The sequence below is a fragment of the Megalops cyprinoides genome, chromosome 8 (assembly GCF_013368585.1).
Source record: "Megalops cyprinoides isolate fMegCyp1 chromosome 8, fMegCyp1.pri, whole genome shotgun sequence".
NCBI lineage: Eukaryota > Metazoa > Chordata > Actinopteri > Elopiformes > Megalopidae > Megalops > Megalops cyprinoides.
Window position 1 is genome coordinate 20,011,889 of NC_050590.1, and position 22,658 is coordinate 20,034,546.

At 39.2% G+C, this 22,658-nt stretch overlaps 1 protein-coding gene across 2 annotated transcripts; it reads left to right on the forward strand.

Annotated features, from left to right (window-relative positions):
* The first annotated feature begins 9,163 nt into the window (after nt 1–9,163).
* LOC118782036 (neuropilin and tolloid-like protein 2) lies at nt 9,164–22,272 on the forward strand. Of its 2 annotated transcripts, none has more exons than XM_036535252.1 (9): nt 9,164–9,496; nt 13,750–13,806; nt 14,293–14,430; nt 15,909–16,157; nt 16,539–16,586; nt 16,779–16,906; nt 17,931–18,159; nt 20,999–21,112; nt 21,483–22,272. In XM_036535252.1, exons 1-9 carry the CDS (start codon nt 9,487–9,489, stop codon nt 22,100–22,102), a joined length of 1,593 nt encoding a protein of 530 aa, XP_036391145.1. In that variant the 5' UTR covers nt 9,164–9,486; the 3' UTR covers nt 22,103–22,272. The 2 variants fall into 2 exon arrangements, with proteins under 2 accessions (XP_036391145.1, XP_036391146.1); XM_036535253.1 differs by having other exon boundaries at nt 21,504–22,272.
* The last annotated feature ends 386 nt before the right edge of the window (nt 22,273–22,658 follow it).

Here is a 22,658-nt window from a genome sequence, read left to right on the forward strand (position 1 = left end):
GACAGCAATCTGGCAGCTAATCAGGATTGAATCTTTCTTCCACTCAGATGCTTTACCTGCTCACACAGTGATAAGATAATGAAGCAGTTTCTCAATGTATCATTCCATAGATTGGGGTGTGGAATACTGTGGTTCTGTCAGGGGTCGACAGGGAAAGGACTCAGGCACAGACAAAACAGGCAGTGAAAGGAGATCCTTTAATAACAAGTCCCAAATGCACAGGTAAAAGTCAAAGTGAAAAAACCAGTCCAAAATCACTAACCAAAAAATCCACAGGAATACATGGTATCAAAAACGGCAGGCAAAAAGGGTGAATCAGGAACAGGCAGAAACCAAACAGATCAGAATACTATAAACGGCAAGAACTGGGACAATCGGCAAAGAACAAAGGAAACAGCAGGGTATATATACACAGGCTGGTGATGAGATAACAGGGAACAGGTGTGCAGGATGGGCTTCAGGTGGTGGGCGTGGCAGCAGGGTAGATAGGCAGGACAGGAGGTGGGCGATGGCTGAAAACAAAAACAAAAGCACATGCAAGGAAAAAACAGACAAAAGACACACTCACACTGACAGACAGGGAGAAACCAGCCGCTCAGGCTGGAGTGATGACAGGTTCAACAATGAGATTATGATCCATGCAATGAACTGGCATTTGAAAAATAGAGACTCACATATTGTATGTAGTAATGCTAGCGAGGTGCTGTTGAGGCAGTTGGGGTTGGAATGCCTGTATTTTTGTCAGTTGTGCCTGTCAAATTAATCCTTTTTGCAAAGTAGTCCAAATTAGAGTCTATAGTCATTAGTAAGCAGCATGCATAACTGTACATGCGCTTTCATTAAGCAGTTTACATTCCATGGAATGCTTAATAATCAAGTCATATAATACAGAGCAGTCATGATGAAACAGTCCACATCATCTTAATATATGGTTGCTATGAAGCAATCCACATCTCTCAGAATAGTCATTATAAAGGTTGTGAGATGTAGATACATTGGCACCAAATAAGTTTTACAGTCTTTCTTATCACTTTATCATTTTAGTATCTTACTACTACCCTGGCAGCAGTACAGTCTGTGAATGTTTACCCAGTGGTTGCCTTTAATACTAATATTCATCAATATGTCTAACCAGTTCATTCACTGTGATTTACAAATTAATACATAAGCTTTCTCTTCATGTTTTTTATTTATTTATTTATTTTACCTTTCTTAAGCCGTTGTCTTCTAAATTAATATTTAATATCTGTTTCTTCTTCCAGAGCTGATAAAATGTATCCCAATGCACTTCAATGAAGTAAATTTTAAAATCGTTTTTAAATAAATATTTCACCAGTTGAACTCTCTAGGAAGAAAGCGCTGCTTCTTTTTAGATTGTGTTTCCATTTTAGGGTTGTTGCTTGTTGTTGTCTCCCATGTGTTTTGCTTTTGTTCTATTTTTATTTTTTTCTATATCTGTAGAACAAGTTACTGAATGCCATCCAGAAACATTTTTGATGGAAAGAGAAAATAAGTGTGCTTGCTCAATTTTTGTGAAATGGTTTGCCCTTTGCAAATGGTTCAGTTTATACTCATCAATCAATTATACTCTGAGTCAGTATCAATTATATTTATCCACTAAAGCTTGAAAGCTGGGACAATGCACCATAATTGACTTCAAAAAACCTTTCTAAATATCATTGGAGTTACAAAATTTGTATATATGCAGGATCTGTCTTCAGAAATGCAGTAACTGTATTAAGCAGGACTAATGGTGAATGGTGTATTTAAGATTGTGAAGGACATCAGAAGTATAAGTGAATAATAAATGACATTTGATTGGTCAAAGGAAGTTCTGTGACAGATATTTTGTAATAATGTTACCATCTCTGGGGTCCCTCACACCATGCTTCACCCATCTCTGGGGTCCCTCACACCGGGGTCAACCTAACCTGGGGGTCCCTCATATGGCTCACACAATGGGCACACCTCCGATGGCCTCATGGCAAGCCATCCCACTGCTGACACCATTTGTAGTTAAGGGTGAGAGCCGTCACCCCACACAGCCTCAAACCCGGGTCTACAGGGTACCAAACTGCAGCGTTGACCGCGACACCAAAGAGCCAGGCTCTTTGGCATGGCAGTCAGAGCGCATACTCAGCCGTAGTGACTCTATCACAGTCTCATTCCCTTTTTCCAGCTGGAGTGCCAACCTCTACTTGACCCCCAGTAACATTTTACTGCTCACAGCTATTGCGCTATTTGGTGTGTGCCGTCATCCTTGTCATCTAAGAGGGCTTAGCTGTTCTAGAGTCCCTGGGTTTTTACTCAACCTAGTAAGTGTAATCTAGCTTCACCCTTTCGTGGTATCAGTTCAGATAACAAGATTCATGGTGTCATTTATTAACTGTAGTTTTAAAGAGTAACTCTGATGCCTTTTAAAGGTGCTTTTGCTTGAGTTATTCTGCACGTCCTTCTAATCACAAACAGTATGTGATAGACACAGTCCATAACAATTAGTCTGGGCCATTCCACTAAAACTGTGCCCACAACCTTTTAGCTTTTAAGGTTTAATGAATGAGACATCTTATGATATGAATCCTATGAATTAGGAATTATTAGATTGAAAACCAAAGGGTAAGAGAGACAAGATGACTCTCAGGTGATTGTCAACTCACTTACAGTAATACCAGACATTATTAATAAAAGATGTTCCTGTCTTTTATTGTCCTTTCATTAAGAGAGTTGTGCACTGAGTCTCATAAAGTGTTATATCTTCTCTGCCGTTTCTGTTAGTATTTCATGTTCCAGCTACCAATAAAGGGTAGAATTGAATAATTGAAATTGTATTTCAAAAATTGTGTTTAGTTTAATAGGCATTCCACCTATGACTTGCTTTGCTCTGCCTCATCGTTTGGCATTTTTGGAACCACTGACAAACAGGTGATATCTAAATTGTTCATGTACAATTTTTATTTTCATTTCAATTGCTTTATTTTGTTCTTCCATAACATTAAACATTCTGTGTCTTACATTTGTGGGAAAGCTTCCTGTGGCCTCGTGGGGTTTCTCCATTCTCCCCATGCTCACAAAGGCAATTCCTCCACTAAAAGAGAACGGCAGCACTGGCGTTGTCTCAAAGCCATCTGCCATTGGTACCTGATTATGCACACAGGAAGGCATAATTGCAGTCTGTTAGGGGAGATCATTTTGGGCAGAGAATTTATTGGAGTCGACACTGCATTAAAACAACATGTTGGCACCATATCTGAGGACTCCCAGTTCCTAATTATAGTTTTGAAAAAACATCACTCTCTGTCTTGTCTTGATTAGAATTTGATTGAATAATTATTCTCCTGATAGACACGTATGGGTAATGAATTAGCATTGTTCATCTTACCGGTTGCATAATTTGGCCAAATTTCCTCTAATTTTTTCTTTCACTCTCACACCCCAGTGCGTCGTCAATACACAAACTTGCTTTTGCTGCTTTTTCAAAGCATCTGCCCCTATTTCTCTCCCTAGTTTTCTACACCACAACACCCAGTAATTGAAGAGGCTGTAAAGAGATAGGAGGAAGTAAGGTTTCATGCAAGCAAAACAGCATTTGAGAAAAGGCCTCCAAATCTATACCATCACCCTAGAATTTATTTTCCCATTTGCTTTGACACATGCAGTTGACTTGGATGTATGGTTGGTTTGTAATGTGTTACATGGTGGTCTGCAGGTCTTTAGTTAGTATTCCCTATTCATATTTAGGCATTTTCATAAGCTACATATGGCAATATTGGTAGTAGTCTGTGTAAGTGCACTTGGCAAGGCAATATAAAAAAACAAAACAATATAAATTGTTTTTTTTTTTGTTGTTTTTGATTTTTTGGCAGTGACCAAGCAATGTTAGGTCAGAACTTAGATGAGTCATTACAATTCATTTGGTGGCAAAGATCAAGGCAGCTTTTGAATTGCTGTAGTGCTGAGTGGCTGAGTTGAGTGCTGCATCCCTGCCAGAATAAGCCTCATGTTACACTACCAGTCATGTCTTCAGAAACAGAATTTTCTAATAAGTTTGGAAGCTTCCTGCAGGCCCTCATGAGAACATGGGTTGTGTAGAGATCTCAAGTCATACAGTACAAAAAACAAAATTATACTACATTACATTACATCATTTACGGATGCTCTTACCCAGAACAACTTCCAAATAAGTGCATCACAAGAGTGGTTATTGAGAAGTATTACAAGAGGTCAGTAAGATACTGAGTTAAGTGCTAAACTAGTGTAGAGTGTTTTTTTATACAGATATGATAAATAGAGATACAGTAGATAGAGAGGAAGGTAGACCAGAGATACAGCTTGAAAACTGCACTACACTACAGCTGTACTCACATCTTTGAAGTCATGAACTGTGTAGGGGAATGAAGTTTGGTCACAGGCTAGGTCAAGGTAAAGGAATGACCAATGGTCGAAGGGTTTAATACAGCAAACAGTGGTATGGACAGTGGCTGGCCTACTGCATAGTAGGGAACAAGCTGCACAATGGCAGGAGCAGTGTAGATAGTGTTGTTGATCCTAATAGGGGTATAATTTTTGAAACTGAGTGGGCAGTTTCACCCGTAACTAGGTTCAGGCTAATTTGCTGTCACAGTGGGGTGTCGGTCAGGACACATGAGTCAGGTTCCGGGTTCAGGATTTTATTGAGAATTTTGGGTTGTGTGGATGTGTGTGTGTTGTTTGGGTGTGTGTGAGTGTGTTGTTTGAGAGTGTGTGGTTTCCTGCAAGGAATAAGCAGGAAGAATAAATCAGGACTGATGGTTATGCAATAAGAACATATACACATAACAGATAAACATGATCTTAACTAACATGCACACATAATATACATTGGATAAGAATGCATATCACCCTTCTCTCTCTACAGACAATTGAAATGCGACCAGTTGAACTCAGGCATACTACTTACTTTGGTACAGACGCACACAACAACAACACAATGCTTGGTCCCCAGGTGCTTGGTCTCCCCAGTTCTTCACTCTGCGTGTGCTACTGAGGCAGGGGAGGTCACCACTACTTTTATATTGTCCCGTATCCTTGACCCCATTGAGGCTCTGATTGGTGGCTGAAGGATACGGACAGGTCAGAGGGCAAATGGTGACCTGGAGGCCCTCCTTGGGGGTGGCCTGTGCCTCGGGTTACCTGCGGGGGTCCTGCTGATAAGGGGAGCAGCAGGACTGGTTTGGGCAGGTTTCAAACTAGGTTGTAATCAAGTGCCTGTGATAGGTGGGGGTGGTGCACAAACAAGACAAAGACACAGACAAGACAGAAACATGTGGCCCTTTTCTACAATTTTTATTTATTCATTTTTTAACCCTTTGAAATTCATTCATTGGTATGGAAGCCCTGCGATCCTGGAATGAAATTACATAGAAGTTGGAAGAGGTTTGGTGTCTGAAGTGTAGTCCAGAGGATTTTCACTGTGGCCTCAAACATGTTCCTCATGAAGATATTTGCTCACCAGACACAAATAAATCTCACATGGATCAAACCTTCCACACTGACAGTTTTTCACTACAGCTCCAAATATGCTCCATACTGGCAGCGCTTTGAGAGAAGAGTAAAACAGCACAGACCTGTCAGGTTCATCTTCTTCTGCCGTTTTTCTCCTATTAGCTTTTTATGTGCCATTGCCAGGTTAAAAATAAAAAACAGGGCTAAAAATAAATCCATGTAACCTCTATAGTCCCATTGAAAGCTTATTCTTAAGGATTATACAATGGGAAGCACTTCTCATAGTGAGAAACTCAGGCAACACACAGAGCTTTTCAGTCCTGAATGTTAGGGGATAATCACAATGTACACATTCAGCAGTTGATCAGCACAGGCCAGAATGTTTAATCATACATACCTGTCATTATGCCCCCCCCCCCCCCCTTCTCTCTGAGCAGAGACAATGAACATCTTATATATCACCACAGTCCGTCAGACCAGACATGCTGGTTAAACAGATGTGTGAGGATTTTGACATGCGATTGACTTTTTTTTCCCTCTTCCCTGGTAACACTTCTGAAAATACTGGCAAAGACCCTATCTGTCTGTCTGTCTGTCTGACATCACATGTTCTGTTATGTATGAAACAGCCATTTATCCAGCATCACATTCAAACTGTTTTATCAGCACAATTTCTTTCAGAGTACACCTCATGGTGGAGCTTTAATAAATAGAAAAATTTGGCTCCACTGGGCTGTGCATTTGAATCCAGGAGATAACATGATCATGATCATGATCCACAGTCTTATTTCTTACTCTACTACACATATCTTGGGATTTTAAGTGGAAATGGAAGCTGGAACTGAGTCAAATCTTTCATTACTCTCCTCCCTCTTAACAGGAACATACATAAAGCCCAAAACACTGCCATCAGTGGGACTTTATTACATGTGTAATAATATGCAAGTGAATCATGACCCCTGACCTCCTCTGGCCCAAGTTGATTATGACCATTACTGTTTTTTACTGCAGAAAGCAGATGACTGGGAGAAGAGACACGAAGGACACGGCTTCCATTTTGATGTCATGTGACAGGCTGTGAGATTGGAGGAAAGCCAGGAAATTCAAAGTGGAGATGTCTTCAAAGGGGCATCGTGGGAAATAATGTGTTACATTTCAGTCAACTGGAATGTTTTATTTATTTTGATTTGTTATTTTACTTAATGTGATGATGATGCATTTGTAAGTCCTCACAAAATATTGAATGCAAATGAGAGCTTATGGGTGACTTATTTATTTTTCTTTAATTAAGTTAGGATTAATAACAAGGTGGCTGTTCACTTTTTGCACTTGTGTGTCAAGGGCAGCAAACTGGATAATAAAACATGCTCAAAACTGTCAGAACTAACAGTGGAACGTCTTGAGTCCTCAATTTGTGTTCATGAGTATCCAGGCAGTGTATGAATGTGAACATGTTGACTTTCTGTAAACAGTAGTTTCTCTTGTTTAATGTGAGCAGGGAACATGATCTTTTACTGATACCTGCATACACATCACTTGCATGACTTCCTCAGATATTTGTCCTTCTCTTCTCCTCAGGTAGTCACCCATTCCGATGTTGACATTGGAGCCAGTCACTTTGAAGCTGGTATTGTCTATGTTAGTGATACCCTGATTCAATAACTGAAAGTATTGATACTAGAAAAGATGTTGCTGCTTATCTATCCCATTATTCCATACCAAGATTAACTTGAGAAAATCTGGTTTGCAGATGTGTTCTTTAACCTGTTAAAGTATTTTGTATCATTGCATCCTAAAATAAATGTTGAGAATTTCTGCTTTGTATGTATCTATTTCTAACATATTTTTTAGACTGGTAGCTAAATGTAAAGCTGGGTTTAATGCATTAATTTTGTTTTAAAGTTTCAAAGTGAATACTGTATATGTAGTAGTATTTAACAATGTAAAGTTTTTTTCTTCATCATTTTAATTTCTTTACTTTTTTCTTTGAAAGGATGAAAAAGGAAGTGGGTTGACATAATCGGTTTACCATGTATTGCAGGACACATTAATTGGTAGAAATCCATTAAACTGAATACTATAAATATCCAACATTTGAAAGTCATTCAACCAAATAAGTCAATTTGGTCACATTGTACATTACATGCAGCTATGTAAAGTATACATAAAGCCTCTGTAAGCATGGTATAACAATTGCATTAAACATTTATAATACTGTACATTGAGAATGTTACAGTCAGTGACATACCATCTCATGTCATAACATTTTGTGTTGAAATGAATGTCACATTCAACAAAGGGTGTCACATGACATATACTGTATGCAATAGCAGGGCAGTGTAGGCATCCTGCTTTTATGTGACATGGTGCAGAGGAAAGACATCCATAAGATGTGTTATGTATCATGCACAATGGATCATGAATGCTTAATGTAGCCATTATGCTATTCTTATGCAGGCTTTATGTAGGCTTTATTATAGTAGCATTAAATGTCCTGATGTTTTTGTCGTATATCCCATTTTCCTGTATATTTGTAGCTAAATGTAAATGTTGACTTGTGGCTACATGGTACGAGTGTGGGAGTTGTTTCAAAGGGCCAAAATTAAATGTCAGCTGCTGTGCCTCAATTTGATTGAGGGAATCAAATTCATTCTAATACATTAAAGTAAGTAGCCTACTTAATTTTTAGCTCTTGCTGACTTTTTCCATATCCCTACAGAAGAATACTGTGGGACAGTGGATACTGCGTCTTCCTCTAGCCAGCATAATTCACCCAAACTGTATCACTGATTTTGTGATTTATACGTTTTGTTTATTTGTTTGTTTCTTTGCTTGTTTTTCACTTATGAATGGCAGTTTGTTAGTTTTGCAATTAAATGAATGCATTTTGTTTGAGGGAACAGATGTTGGCGGGAGAGCATTGTGTGTAAACTATTTGCTCTGATTTTTGTTGGAATGGAAGTTGAATGAAAGGACAGCTCTCAAAACTTGTTCTGGTGATCGTATGTATTGAATATATCAAGACGCAGTATTGTTGGAAAGTGATGGCTTCAACTGTCGTCAATAGCAGATTATAAAATGTAATTTCAATCATAGTGTATGATAGACATCTCTAAAGAACTATATCTGTGGCTTCCTATTACTCTAAGAGGATCATTTCTGAGAATAATTGTCATTTGTACTTAATTTGCATATATACCTCATGGTTCAGAGTAATAATGTGATAACCGCAAGCAATTTTTATTTAAAATGTGTGTGTGTGTGTGTGTGTGTGTTATGGCAGCCAGGAACGTGTTAAAGGGGATAGACACCTGTATTTTGTATCTTTCTAGTTGCATTCCGAAACGTACAACTTCGATGCATAAAACTGATTAAAAAAAAAAAAAAATCAGATGACAGACCTTTTGTTGGGTATTCCAGTGTACTCATAATGACGATTCAGATGTTGCATGCGATTTACACTTATCTTGGGTGCGCAAAGAGGAGCAAATTCTCGCTTTTACATGTTTCGCTTTCGCTCTCATAACCAGCATCCAGTGCTTTAGAGAGTGAACTTGCCGAAGGAATTGTTCACTCAGTGAAAAGGGTGCATGCGTACAAGCTGCTCATTCAAGCAAACAGTGCCTGGAGCTTAAATGAGCCTCGTTTAGATCCGGCGGTTCAGTTCAGCCTGAGAGCCTCCTGTACACTCGTCAAATGTATGCTCCCATACCTTGCTGGATTATATGACTTCTGTCATGAATTCATACATTATATTTGGAATTATATCACATCTTTTTAATGGGATTAAAGTCAGGGTATAACATATTTTTGGAGGGGCTCTTGGTATCTGCAAGGGAAATTCCGAGTCGGTTTTATTCCATATAAACGATGGAATTAAAGCGATTGAAGAAAGTTGACATTTTTTAAGAGCGATTGTTTGCTTTGGATTCACAGCATGGAAAGATAAAAATAGTCCTACAGCTGAAGAAGGCGAACATAATTGGGAATATACAGGGAGAGGAAATGCACGGCGGTGAGTTTAATTCACAGAACTCATTTTGCCTTGCAGTCGAAAGGTGTTTGCATTTATGTGTGGCTGATATAAACTACTGTTTTGTACAACCATATGTGTTTTATGTTGCTTACATTGTGATATAATACCAACGAGCGGGGAAAAGTATAATATGTATTGTTAGTAGCCTACTTAAAGGGGTGTTTTTCTGTGCACAGTTATTCTCAACTGCGCCTCTTGCACCAAGTTCTTCACTCATTTTCACTACACCAAGCCCAGAATGAGATCGCCATCTGCAGGAGGAATTATGGAGTTAAGCTGTGGGGTGCAATTTAAAGATAAATAATTACACAGACATTGAACAAATAGGATCTTAAGGTAAACTCAACAGGTAAATCTTTGTTCACAAGGGTAGTCACAATTATTATCGTAAATGATTTTTCACTCCTGATATCATGGACATAAATTTTGTTGTATACTTATTTTAACAGACTGGGCATTTGATAATGGACGCAAGGTGATTTGAGAAGAAAAAAGTCTACGCTTAAACATGAAACTGTCATCAAAAGTAGTATACAGTTTAATGCAAATTAATTGAAAATATATCTTTGGTATGACTCAATGGCTCTGTTGTTCGAAAGGGACGTTTGCAGCCTACATAATTTCGATAATAACAAAGAAACGAAATAATGGAAACGGAACTATATAGTCAAATCAAATACAATATTAGCATCGCATTGGCCATTTAACCAATGCATTGAGTATATAAATGAGACTGTATGAGCCGTTTTGTGTCTTTTAGAGCGTTAGGTGTAGATGCTATTGGCTAGTTTAATCACTTTTCCATATTCATATAATCCCTGAATTTGGTTTACCATGATTCATTTTTCAAATATGAGTGCAAAGCCCTTACTCTTAAAATCACGCATTCAAAATCGCTGCTAAACACCTATATGGAATTTAACAGGAACAGCGACTGGTGCTGAAAGACTCCCGCCACTCGCCCTGCACCTGAGACACAAGCTGCAGTTGTGAGTTATGCTCTATTCTTGAGTTTTCAGTCCTCGAAGTACTTTTTCTCGGCATTCCATCTACGCGGGACGTTTTGAAGGTTACAAAACTTGAATGATTGTTATTATTATCATCATCATCATCATCATCATCTTCATTATTATTATTATTATTATTATTATTATTATTAATTTGAATGCATTTCCCTCTTTTCCTTGTTGACTGGTATTACCCACCAAAAGTATATGTCGAGGAGCATAAATGACTGTGGCCAATAAATACTGTAAATCGTATCAACTATACGGCAGATGGTTGTTGTATACCAAAAATTAACACTGTCTGAATGTTTTGGCTGAGTTGAGGCAATGCGTTTCAGGCTACGACGGTTAGCAACCTTAAAAAGTCCTGAAAGCTGCTGATACAATACTTTTAAACACATTTGCATGTATGTGGTAAGCGCAACACCATGACAATCCTAACCTTTTTCAAAGGGAGTACCGTCTGTATGAGGCTAGGAAGGAATTAGTGTTATAGGAAAAAGTCGCTGCAACATACATTCGAATGCACTAAATAGGCCTACTGCTCATTAGTGTCGGTTCACGAAAACATTTGCTTGCATCTTCACTCAAAAGCTTCCTTAAAGATGACGGTGTAAATGTTATTTTTACGATGTTGTTTTCACTATGTAAACGTTTGAACGTTAAACACAGTCTGAAACACTGAACTGTTGGATTGTGTCTTATCTTGTGTTGTCAGGGGTGTAATGACGCTTACTATGCGTGAGTAAAACCCCGACCTTTATGGTTACAAGTACAGTTCCAGTAAGCTTCACTGCTCCTTTATAATTCACGAAATACTAAAATAACCGTGTTACGTTCTCTCAATGCATATAATTGATTTCGGCATTATTTGCTATTCTAAAATACAATTCTTTAAACTGATTCTGTCTTTTGAGGAGAAATATTCATATTCAATGGAGAAATATTTCTATGATAGAAAAAAGAAAAAGTTTTTGAAGTGTTTTTTACAGTACGATTGACAATAAAGTAAATCTTTTAAACACAATGGTTCATTAAACTATATATCTGGACATTTATACAGCTGCAACTGGAGTTAGTAATGTTACGGCATTTAATTATCACACATATCAGTCGTTGAAAGAAAATATCGTTGTCATGCAAAACTATGGGATGATGGACTACTTGCTTGATATGTTGCATTTTAACAGGTACAAAACCAATTCTGAGCATAGGTCATTCGTATCATTATTTCAAAATTCAGGAATCAAATAGGCATTCAGACCAGATGAAGAAGATGGTTTTAGAAGAAAAGAAAAAAAGAACAATGCATGTGTGAACAAAAAGTCCTATAGTTGATAACTCATAATGAAGGATAATTATTATAATAATTACTGTTGGTTGTTTTACTGCTTGTGTTTTGGATAGTTTGCTTCTTCCAGCATGTAAACACATATGTTATTTACACATAACCATAGATCTAAATTTTTCTTTGCTCTCCCAGGAAGGTTGATTGATCTGTCACAAAATCTCCTCTGATGTACATCACTGTATTGCAATGCATCAGTTGGATCTACAATTGTTGTTTGTTCTACAATTGTTCAATTGTGTTTACTGTTTACTCTACAGTTACTGTTTGCTGATGCCAGTTTTATCAGAATTACTGAAGGGAGTCATCACTTAGCCTTGTGTTGTCTGTAAATGTTTGTCCCTTTCTAAGACAGGAAACAGTACCCTAACAATAATGAAGAAACGGGGGGGGGGGTGTTGGGGTCATGTGTATGGGCTTTCTGTCACTCTTAGTCCTTTCAGACTGAACACTTGATGTGTCTCTACATAACCTCTGTCTCTCAGGAAACTGGAAAACTAAACTCCTTCATTTGGAAGTTGTCCCTTTCCGGATATACATTCCTACTTAGATATTGCCCTTTGATTTCTCTTCGCAATATGCAGTCCTGCACTCATACTGTTTCGTACTGTTTGATAATGCAATGTCAGACTTGGCCTGGCTGTCAGGTGTGATATGAGCGATGTAGCCTATTTAATTCCAGTTGGGGTACATGAACAATGGTTTATCTAGTAAAGACAGTGTTGCAGCTTGAAATGTGCACAGAGGTGGCATGGTCTACCACTGATAGTGTGTTCACAATAAGGTGAACGCCTCTGCCTAGTGCTCGGATATCTCAGGCCTACACGCCTTATCCAATTTGTTCCAGTGTTATTATCATTGAGTGATCCATGTTTGAAAGCATTACGGTGCAGAACTGACTGACTGTTGTTAACCCCTTACTTCTCAAACACTCCTGGTTGATTGTGCTCAAAAACACTGATCCGGAATCAGCAAGCCCACACCCTAACCTTAATGGCTTTATGCAAAAAAAAAAAAAAAAAAAAACTTAAAATATTGCTGCAAGGCATTTGTTTATCGATCTAGGGAATTTCACCACACTGATGTGGTGAAGTCAGAGCTCTTCTGCAGAAATGAGCTGCTGAGGGGTAATGATGAATCACTGCAGGTTAAAGGGATTTCCACAGATTTCAATCGATCTGTTTGGAGTGGAGTGGTTTGCAATGATGGGAATCCCCCAGAGTGAGTAGTGTTTTACCAGAGCTGCAAGTCCCACAGGCAAATGATTAATCACCCTTTGGAGGATCCATATAGAGCCCTCAAATATGTATCAGCATCACTCTCTTTTCTGGACATCTAAATGGAACATGGAAAAATAATGACTGAATGTTATAGATTTAGGGAGTTTTAATAGATGTTTCTCTCAACATCACCAGCCTTATATTCTCTGACCGACACAGGTGATTTTTCATGTTTCTTTAACTACACTGTGGAGATCTGATTATGAACCTTACCTTTGTTTTTCACAAAAACACACAGAAATTGCACATTTTTATACTTAAAAGAGCATGCTCTGTAAATGATTGGTTTGGGCTGTCATTTTACTTTTTATGTCTTTTTTTTTCTCTTTTTGTGCCCTGGTTCAGGAGTCAGCAATGCAGATAAGGCTTGTCTCATCACAAAACCCCTATACTTACATGAGAGCACTGGGGTCAATAGTTGCAATCCTCTAATACACTCACATACAATGCATTTGCATTCACATTCAGTTTCAAAGACTCGTTTACATGTCTATCATATTGTATATTCCATGTATATCCTTTTTGTGATGCATATTATCTTTGAGATTTGATGTTGCCATTGTTGAATAAAAGCTTTCATGCTTTTTTTTATTCCAGCCTGGATTCTCCTCATTCTGATTGAAGAAGGCTTTGCATTGGCACAGAAAACTAAAGGTTTGTTGACTGCACTTAAATTGTGATGCCAAGTTGTTATATTGTAGTTTAATTGGATTTGTGGCAACAGTATTTTTATTCAAAGTGTCTATATTGTGTATTATTATATAGAAAAATGCAGTTTAAATTACTTTATTATGCAACTGTTCTTTTCCTGTAACATTGCATTCGGAATATGGTAATAATACAGACCCATTCTCATCAAACTGTGAGAACATCTAATAAGATCTTTTGCTTTATTTTTATTGATTGAACTAGGAAGCAATGAAATGTGTTGTAGTAAATTAAAAACATTATCATATTTTCTTGTACATTGATTGAAAAAGACAAATGAATTTGGAGAAAAATGTGTTTTGTGATTTTGTATTATGTCACTCATAAAGAAAAAGTAAATATTTGCAAGTCATAGAAATGGTTTTATGTACAGCAAGGTCAAAATGCATCAGATACATTATTTCTTGTCTGTCTTTTTTTGTGTCTACCCAGAGTCTCAGAATGTGGGTCAGACTAAAACCACCGGTCAGTGTGGCACCTGGGTCCGGGAAACCAATGGAGGGCTGTTTACCTCCCCAAACTACCCCAACACCTACCCCCCAAACAAGGAATGTGTTTACATCCTGGAAGGTAGCTACCGTTACTTTCTGTATAGGCAGTTTTTAATTACATTACCATCCATCATAATTACAGACTGCCAGTGCTGCAGAACAACACTCTTTTGATGTCCAAGTACATATCGATATTTGCTTTGTGCTTTGGTTCCATCTGGCTGAAGAGAAACCATGATGATTGAAATCAATGCTAGAGTTCCTTTGAAGTAATGTAATTTGCTGATCTATTTACCAGAAATACTGGGTAGTTTGTATGCACTGAACAAGGAATGTGTTCTAATGGAAATAATGGATTAAAATTGGACAAGATACATTATGGAAAAAGAACACTGGTTTACTCCGAATAGTATTTTCATGTGGTTAAGTCTGTGGATACAGCCATGGTAAGTAGGACTGACAATGGCAGCAAAGTCTCAGAAATGAATACTGTATCTAAAACTACACTAAAAGGAAAATATGTGGGCAATGACCTTATTCCTCTGTCTTTTGTGCACTATTCCTCATGACAATGCATTGGCAAATTCTCTATTGAACAAAACCATGTACTGTCATTGAATGGCACTGCTGTCCATCTTAGCTCCAGAGGGAGCTCCACAGCTAGCAGGAAGAATACAGATAAAATCATGTTTTCATTAATATCCCAACTTTTGTTTTTCATTATTATTTTTCATTTATTAATTTTTTCCAAATCAATAATCATTTGTATCTACATTAAAATATCACTCATACTATTATTACTATGCTCTTTGTTTGGTATGTGTGAACTGGTGTGAGCAGCACAGTGTGTTTAGGGTACAGTGTGTGGTTTCACAATGTGTAGAACAATATTTTCCGAAAATGGTCAAGCAGTCATTGCAAGTCATCATAACTAACTGTTGTGTCGACCAGTAGCTGGAATATGTAGAGTTTGTAAAATTTTAACTTTAATCCTGCTCTTTGTGACCAGAGCACTGAATGGCATCAGTTTCAGTGGACAGATTACTTTCTTCACATTGCATTTCCTCAGACTCTTTCATGGGTGTCATTTTCATGCCAAAATTTTACTGTTCATAATTCCTGCAACCAAGCCATCATTATAGTCTCTTCCAGGCCTGTATTATTTGACCTGCATTCAAAGGCACAGGAGGAGGCCTCAGTTCTTCAGTAAAAACAAGATGCATAATTTACGTAGACTATAATTTACATTGTGTATGAGTTCAGAGGTGGTTGATCTGTATTTTTTCAAATTCAAATTTAGTATGTGTTAATTTATCAGCTACAAGCAACTATCAGTTTTTTTATATGGTGCCATTATAGTGTTGCTTAGGTTGTGAAGATGGAGTCTGCTGACAGGCACAGAAAAGAGATTGTGTGACAGGTTCCCTGTAGCAGCTGTGAATGTTCTTCCTGCTGTGCAGGGCAGGGGGGTAATTCCCCAGAGTGATTAGAATGCTTTCATCTGAAAATAAACCCCTCCGACCTTCCTTTCACCTCCCACCTCCCCCATCCCTCAAGCACTCCCCCGTCAGAGAATTGAGCTGGCTTTCGACAAGACCTACTACATCGAGCCCTCCTTTGAGTGCCGCTTTGACCACATTGAGGTGCGAGACGGTCCCTTTGGTTTTTCACCCCTCATCGACCGCTTTTGTGGGCCCAAAAGCCCGGGTGTGGTCACCTCCACAGGGCGTTTCATGTGGATCAAGTTCACCAGCGACGAGGAGCTGGAGGGTCTTGGCTTCCGTGTCAAATACGCCTTCATTGCAGGTACAGCGCCTCACCTGGGACTACACCATCATCTTCAGCACTGAAACCTGATGAATATCACTATGGATTAATTTATCTATAGCTACAGACAAACATTAGACTCAGATCAATAAGGCAGCTGGTGGGGCACCTGCAATACTTCAGACGTCCTTTGAGTTAAAATACCAGAATGACCTTCGGAAACCTCAAGCTTTAACTTAACTTTACTAACTTTGTAGCTTTAACATATAACTATCTTCAGGAACATTCACTACAATATTGTGGGCATTTCTCTGAGTTCTCTTGGATCAGTGTTGATACTGCCAATATCTACATATTCAGCTAGTTTTAATATTTTAATTACTGCTACTCTAAGGAGTTGATCTGTTTTCTATTCTTTAGACCCAGATTTTCATCTCCATGTGGGAGGAATATTAAATCCAATTCCAGGTAGGCTTCTCAATATTTCCCTGGATATATGTCTGATCCTTTTACTGGGAGCTATTTAACTCTGTTTATCTCTGTCTTTGTCTCCATCATCTTCTCTTTGCCTCTCTCTCCCTACCTTATTGTTTTGTCTTTTACCCTATCTCTCTTCCTTTCCTCCATCTATGCACTCCCCATCTCTCCATCTTTCTTCAGACTGTCAGTTTGAGCTGGGAGGTGCAGATGGGATTATTCGCTCCAGTCAGGTGGAGGAGGAGGAGAAGATCAGGTCTGGTGATGCAGTGGACTGCATCTGGACAATACGTGCTCCACCCAAATCCAAGGTCAGGGTCAAGCTCACCTCTCTGACATGCAAGTGAGAACATGATCAGTCATGTCCACACCCCTTCATATGACAAAGCACATTTTTTTAAAAATATCAGTTAACTGCAAAAAAATATAATTACATAAATGGATGGATGCCAGTAATTAGCACACCAGGTATGAGGCCAGTGAAACAGAAATAGTTAAAAAGCACTGTCCACAGATCCAGGAGGAAAGCAAAGAGCAGTCCACTGACCAAGGTATTGAAACACAGTAATTAAACATGTTCCTGTCGAAAAAATGCATGGTATCAGTATACCAACAGGATTTTTCCCTCACAGCCAGCTTTCTGAGAAGTGTAGAAGGAGGTCCAAAATGTCTTTAAGACATTCACTGAACCTCTATGCCTACATGTTCAGATGGAAATGAGAAAAGAACCAGAATTAATGAACAAGCAGTGTAAACACTGTACAGTAAGATAAATTATATTGCAACCTGTAAATGAACAGATATTTAATGGAGCTGCAGCTTCAATCAAAGGTACATGATTGCATGGCTGGTTGGAGACTGAGGGAGGTTGTTGCTGTGGTACACTAATGCATTTTCATTCAGTGGCTCATATAGGTCAGGGATTCCAAAGTGTGGCTTAAATCCAACACAGGCCTCTTAAGAGCGGGGACAGTGGTTGAACAAATTTTGCTCCTCTATAGAACTGCACAAATTCTGCCTGGTAGGCAGTTCCCTAAATAGCTCCTTATATTTGCAGTTGTAGAGTTTGCATGCATGTTTCAGGTATAAAATTAAAGGAGAGACCTTAAAATTATCTCAAATGGATGAGACTTCAGATGCTGAAGAGAAGTTTAAACATGTTTTTAGTCAAACACCTGATTTCTATAGTGATTTAGGACCAGCTGAAGTTCACATTTACTGTGGTTTTGACAGTTGTTTTGTATTTCTTGCGAGTCAGAGTTTTATCTCTTAAGCAGATCAGGACCCCACATTCAAAAGGGACTGCTGTTCTGACACAGGTTGTCTCTTTTGCAGATCTATCTCCGTTTCCTGGAGTACCAGATGGAGAACTCCAACGAGTGCAAGAAGAACTTTGTGGCAGTGTATGACGGCAGCAGTGCTATTGAGAACCTGAAGGCCAAGTTCTGCAGCACTGTGGCCAATGACGTCATGCTCGATAATGAAGTGGGCGTGGTCCGGATGTGGGCAGACGAGACCAGCAGGCTTAGCCGCTTCCGGATGCTCTTTACCTCTTTTGTTGACCGTAAGACCCTTCTCCTCCTATCACAATGTTAAATTGGACTTCTTCTGACCAGACAAGCAATAACATCAAAAAAGTAGAAAGTGGTACATACTTGCAATGCCATTGAAGATACATGATCAAAACAGTTCAGCTCACAGCAGCCACAAGTAAAAAATGTCTTATGTACCAGGTTTGCATTTAGCTGGGACCAGATGTCATAATTCAAGAAAAATAAGTATTGCAAATGTCAGTCAGCTGGGTGAGTCACAGTTTTGATGGATGTTAATTTTATGTTTTGTTGCCAAGAAAACTAGGTGACTTCAGCTCAAACATGGTCACACACCTAAAGTCCTCCATCACACTGTGTTGTATATCTTTTGGAACTGGGACAGATACATTAGGGATGGTTGAATTCAATAAATAAAAGCCTGTTTATTTTTTTTTTCTTTCATGGCAGTTTGACATTAATGTGTTGTCTAGATATAGCTGACAGATTAATACAATACGGAAAGGCAAATTTTTCATCTCAGGCTTTTTTTATAACTTATTTTCTTTCATTCCTGTAACTCAGATCTCATTTCAGAATAAACTGGCAATTACAGCATCATTACTTAAAAGTGAAAAGCAATTACCTTCTTAGTCTAGGTCTCTGCCTGCTCCAAATAAGCTTATGAAGTTTGGTTTTAAGGTGTTAGCTGTAGTAAAGCCTTTTCCTGAAGAGTGGTGCATTGCTAATCAAAAATGAAGATTATTAATAAAAAAATTATATCACACTTAGGAAAACAAAATTGTTTTCATTTCTGTAATAATTTCATTTAGATAACACCAATATGTAATGAGTTTAACTTATATAGAAATATGTGAGAAATGCTAATGAAACATGTATTTAGCTTGCTAAGAAGATGCCGCAGGGGAAGAAGTTGTTCCCTCTGTGTGCTGACATTTGTAATGAAAAGCCCAAATAATGAGGAAAATTAAAAGCTGTATGTAATCACACACGGAGTGAATACTAATGCTTTCTATCTTAAGGCAAAAGTTGAGTACATTAGGTCTGATGGGCTTTTGAACTTAAACAGATACATGAATAAATTATTCCTGTACTAATATTAACAATAATTAATAATTAATAATTGACTAATTTTGCTATTAAGCTGTGGAATGAGATACCGGTCTCCCCCTAGTGGTTAAGTAGGAAACTACAGTTGTACAGAGAGAAAGCATTATGACAGATATTGGGCATTAGCCTCTTTTCACCTTTCTCTCATTGCGACCAAGACTCACAGACCCTCTTGGTGCACCTTCTGACATGGCTTGGTGGAAGCAGGCATGTGTATTGTGCTTTTATGAAATGGAGTATTCTGTTCACACATGTTTCTCATGAATGCACAGTCCAGCAGTGTAAATGTCTTTGCATTTTATTTTCCTGTGTTTCTCCTAGAAATATTGCATAATTATGAAGGGAAAATTGTAATCAGTGACTTCTGTTTTTATTACTTAAGAACTGTATTTACATTTCATGGACCAATGCACAGCACTGCTTAATTAGTTGCAGTTGCATAGATACAAGTGTCAGAGAGCATATATTGTACACATGTACACACTCTCCACACAGTGCAGCTGAACATTATGCAGGGGTCATGTTCCAAACATTACCATTTCTAAAATTACGATTACCAAACACTGTACCACAAATCAGCAGATGCTCTTTACATGTCATTTACTTGCTGCCAACTACCACAGTCAACTCAAATTTCAGTATGGGTCTAAAAATCATTAAAGACAAACTACTTCAATGCGTGCAAACTGATATAGAGGAGCTGTAGCTTAGTCATTTTATCCCCATTTTTGTGTTCATTCATCTCAAGCAAGCTCTACTTGGGCAACTGAAATTAATTTGGATACACAAAGCACCACAGCTGGCATGTAGTGGTGATGTAGGGATGGCAGTTGACCTTTGACACTGCTGGACTCCAAGAATACCTATGTGTATTGAATGAAAATTTAAAACCGCCATTTTAACACCCTGAGTTGATGCCATACAGTCAACCTGGACCTGAATGTGGCTGTGAGAAGGAGACATTATGCTAAAAATTGGCCCACAATAGATTACCCGTCCCCTCCACTCCCTTGGAGAAGTGGACAATAGTTCACACCCACTGACATACAGATGCAGAACATCCTCCACAAAGTGATTTGTAAGCCTTCTCCAGGGAGGCTTATGAAATGCTGGGGCTGCAAGCTGACAGGCCTGGAGGACTGGACTGAAGGCCTGGGATCTCTAATCTGTTTGGAGGGAGCGAGCAGTCGAGGGAGCTCCTCTCACTTAGCAGGAGACAGGCAGCACATTACAGCCCTTCATTCAGATGTCAGACCCATTTAGCTACTCAGTGGTGGGAGTTGTGTCGGACTGGCCACTAATGCAATCTTTGTGCAATGGACAGGGTTTACTGCACTAGTGTGCAGCAGAGGATGGATGAAGGCCAGGCAACTCAGGGCTGTGGCTGAGATCAGGGAGGTTGGAGTGTAAAGGGTGGGGGGTTGTGCATCTCTCCGGGACTATGGCGGCTGCTACTGAAGCTCATATTCTCACCAAATCTGCAATATTCATTGATCTATTCACCCTCCCATGGAATGGTACATGTTCCAAGAGCCAATGTAGTCACAGTCCTTTAGGTATAGCATTCTTGTCTAGTTCCTTTATTGGGGTTCCAGTAATAGTGCTGTGCGGCATAATGCCCAGCATGGTTCCTTTTCCAAGGCTGCTTCTCACAGGATGCAGAGAAAACACACACACATGAACACATACATGTACACACACATATATACAGTATTACTAAGTTTTGTTGTTGATCTCTTGCAGCTCCTTGTATTGGCAATACTTTCTTTTGCCACAGCAACATGTGCATCAATAATACTCTGGTCTGCAATGGGGTGCAAAACTGTGTCTATCCTTGGGATGAAAACAACTGCAAGGGTAAGTACCTTTGGAGTTTCCCAGCATATTTCTGTCATACCCCATGGCAATTGCTCTACCAGATGGGTGGCCTGGGTTGGGCAACTTCACTCCATGCAACATTTTTTCATAGCAGGAACATTATGTGTTAGCTGGAGAGGTTTGTAAGCATTCTAGCATAAGGTCTGTGTGATATTTGCTGTGATGGATTGTTGATTTACTAATTATCGGTGTTATGAAAAGGTCTGTGAAAATAAACATCACTTATATTTCCTCTGCTATGCAGAGTGTCTGTTGAAATTGTTTTCAAATATGTCTGAAACACTGTACTTATAATAGAGAGGTTGTGACGGACCATCAAAAAGGTCATTGTTTTCTTATTTGCAAACAGAGTATTTTCCTCTTCCTGCAGAGAAGAAATCCAAAAGCTTTTTCCACCAGATCACCAAAACACATGGTACGGTCATCGGCGTGTCCACTGGTGTGGTCCTGGTCCTCCTCATTATCTCCATCTTGGTCCAGATGAAACAGCCACGGAAGAAGGTGGTGGCCCGCAAGCCTGTGTTCAACAAGGCTGGATTCCAGGAGGTTTTCGATCCACCACACTATGAGCTCTTCTCCCTGCGTGACAAAGAGATCTCCTCAGATCTGGCCGAGCTTTCAGAGGAACTGGAGACTTACCACAAGCTCCGTCGCTCCTCCACGGCCTCACGCTGTGTCCACGAGCACCACTGCGGCTCGCAGGCCTCCAGCATGAAGCAGAGTCGCACCACCCTGGGCTCCATGGAGCTGCCCTACCGCAACGACTTCCCTCAGCCACCACCCATGAAGACCTTCAACAGCACCTACAAGAAGAGCTGCTATGGCTACAAGCAGGCGCATGATTGTGCTGAGCAGGTCATTGAGGACCGCGTCATGGAGGAGGTGCCCTGTGAGATCTATGTGCGTGGGGGTGCTCACAGCAATGGCAGCGACAGCATCCAGCAGCGCTCCATGTCAATGGACTTTTGAGAAGAGGGATGGGGGGAGAGGAATAAGAAATTTGATGTGCCCTTCTTCTTTATTCCATCGCTCCTTCCAGTTCCATGTCACATGGTGAGGAGTGCCATCTGTTGAAGCACCCAACTCTGTGAGCCTGAGAACTGGAAACTGCAATTCTGGAGAAGCAAAGGCAACAGCACCACCAGCCTGTGTCTCTTTTACATTAATTTTGATCACAAACTGGTCATGCACAGAGCAATTATGCTTATCATAATTTATTTATATTCATTAAGTTATAATTCTGAAAAATATCTCATTGCTACTTGGCTTTTACTTCAGGACTTGTAAATTGGATAATTTAATGAACTGAATGAGCCTCTATGATAATGACTATGTTAATAATGATTAATATTCTGATGTCGTCATTAAACATATGAGGAGTCCTCCAGGCAGGCCTCACCCTGGGAGAAAAGTCTACTGCATATCATGGACAGATGTCCTCTCTGTTTTTGACAGACATGGACAGATTTCCTCTTTGTTCTCTATTGTTTTAATTTTGATTAAAAAATTTACTCATTTATCTGTC

What these genes read in the sequence shown, in the direction of transcription:
- LOC118782036 (XM_036535252.1), top strand. An exon ending in ATGTGTTTACATCCTGGAAG is followed by an intron (nt 14,431 to 15,908) that starts GTAGCTACCGTT and finishes CCATCCCTCAAG; the next exon opens with CACTCCCCCGTCAGAGAATT. An exon ending in CAAATACGCCTTCATTGCAG is followed by an intron (nt 16,158 to 16,538) that starts GTACAGCGCCTC and finishes TCTATTCTTTAG; the next exon opens with ACCCAGATTTTCATCTCCAT.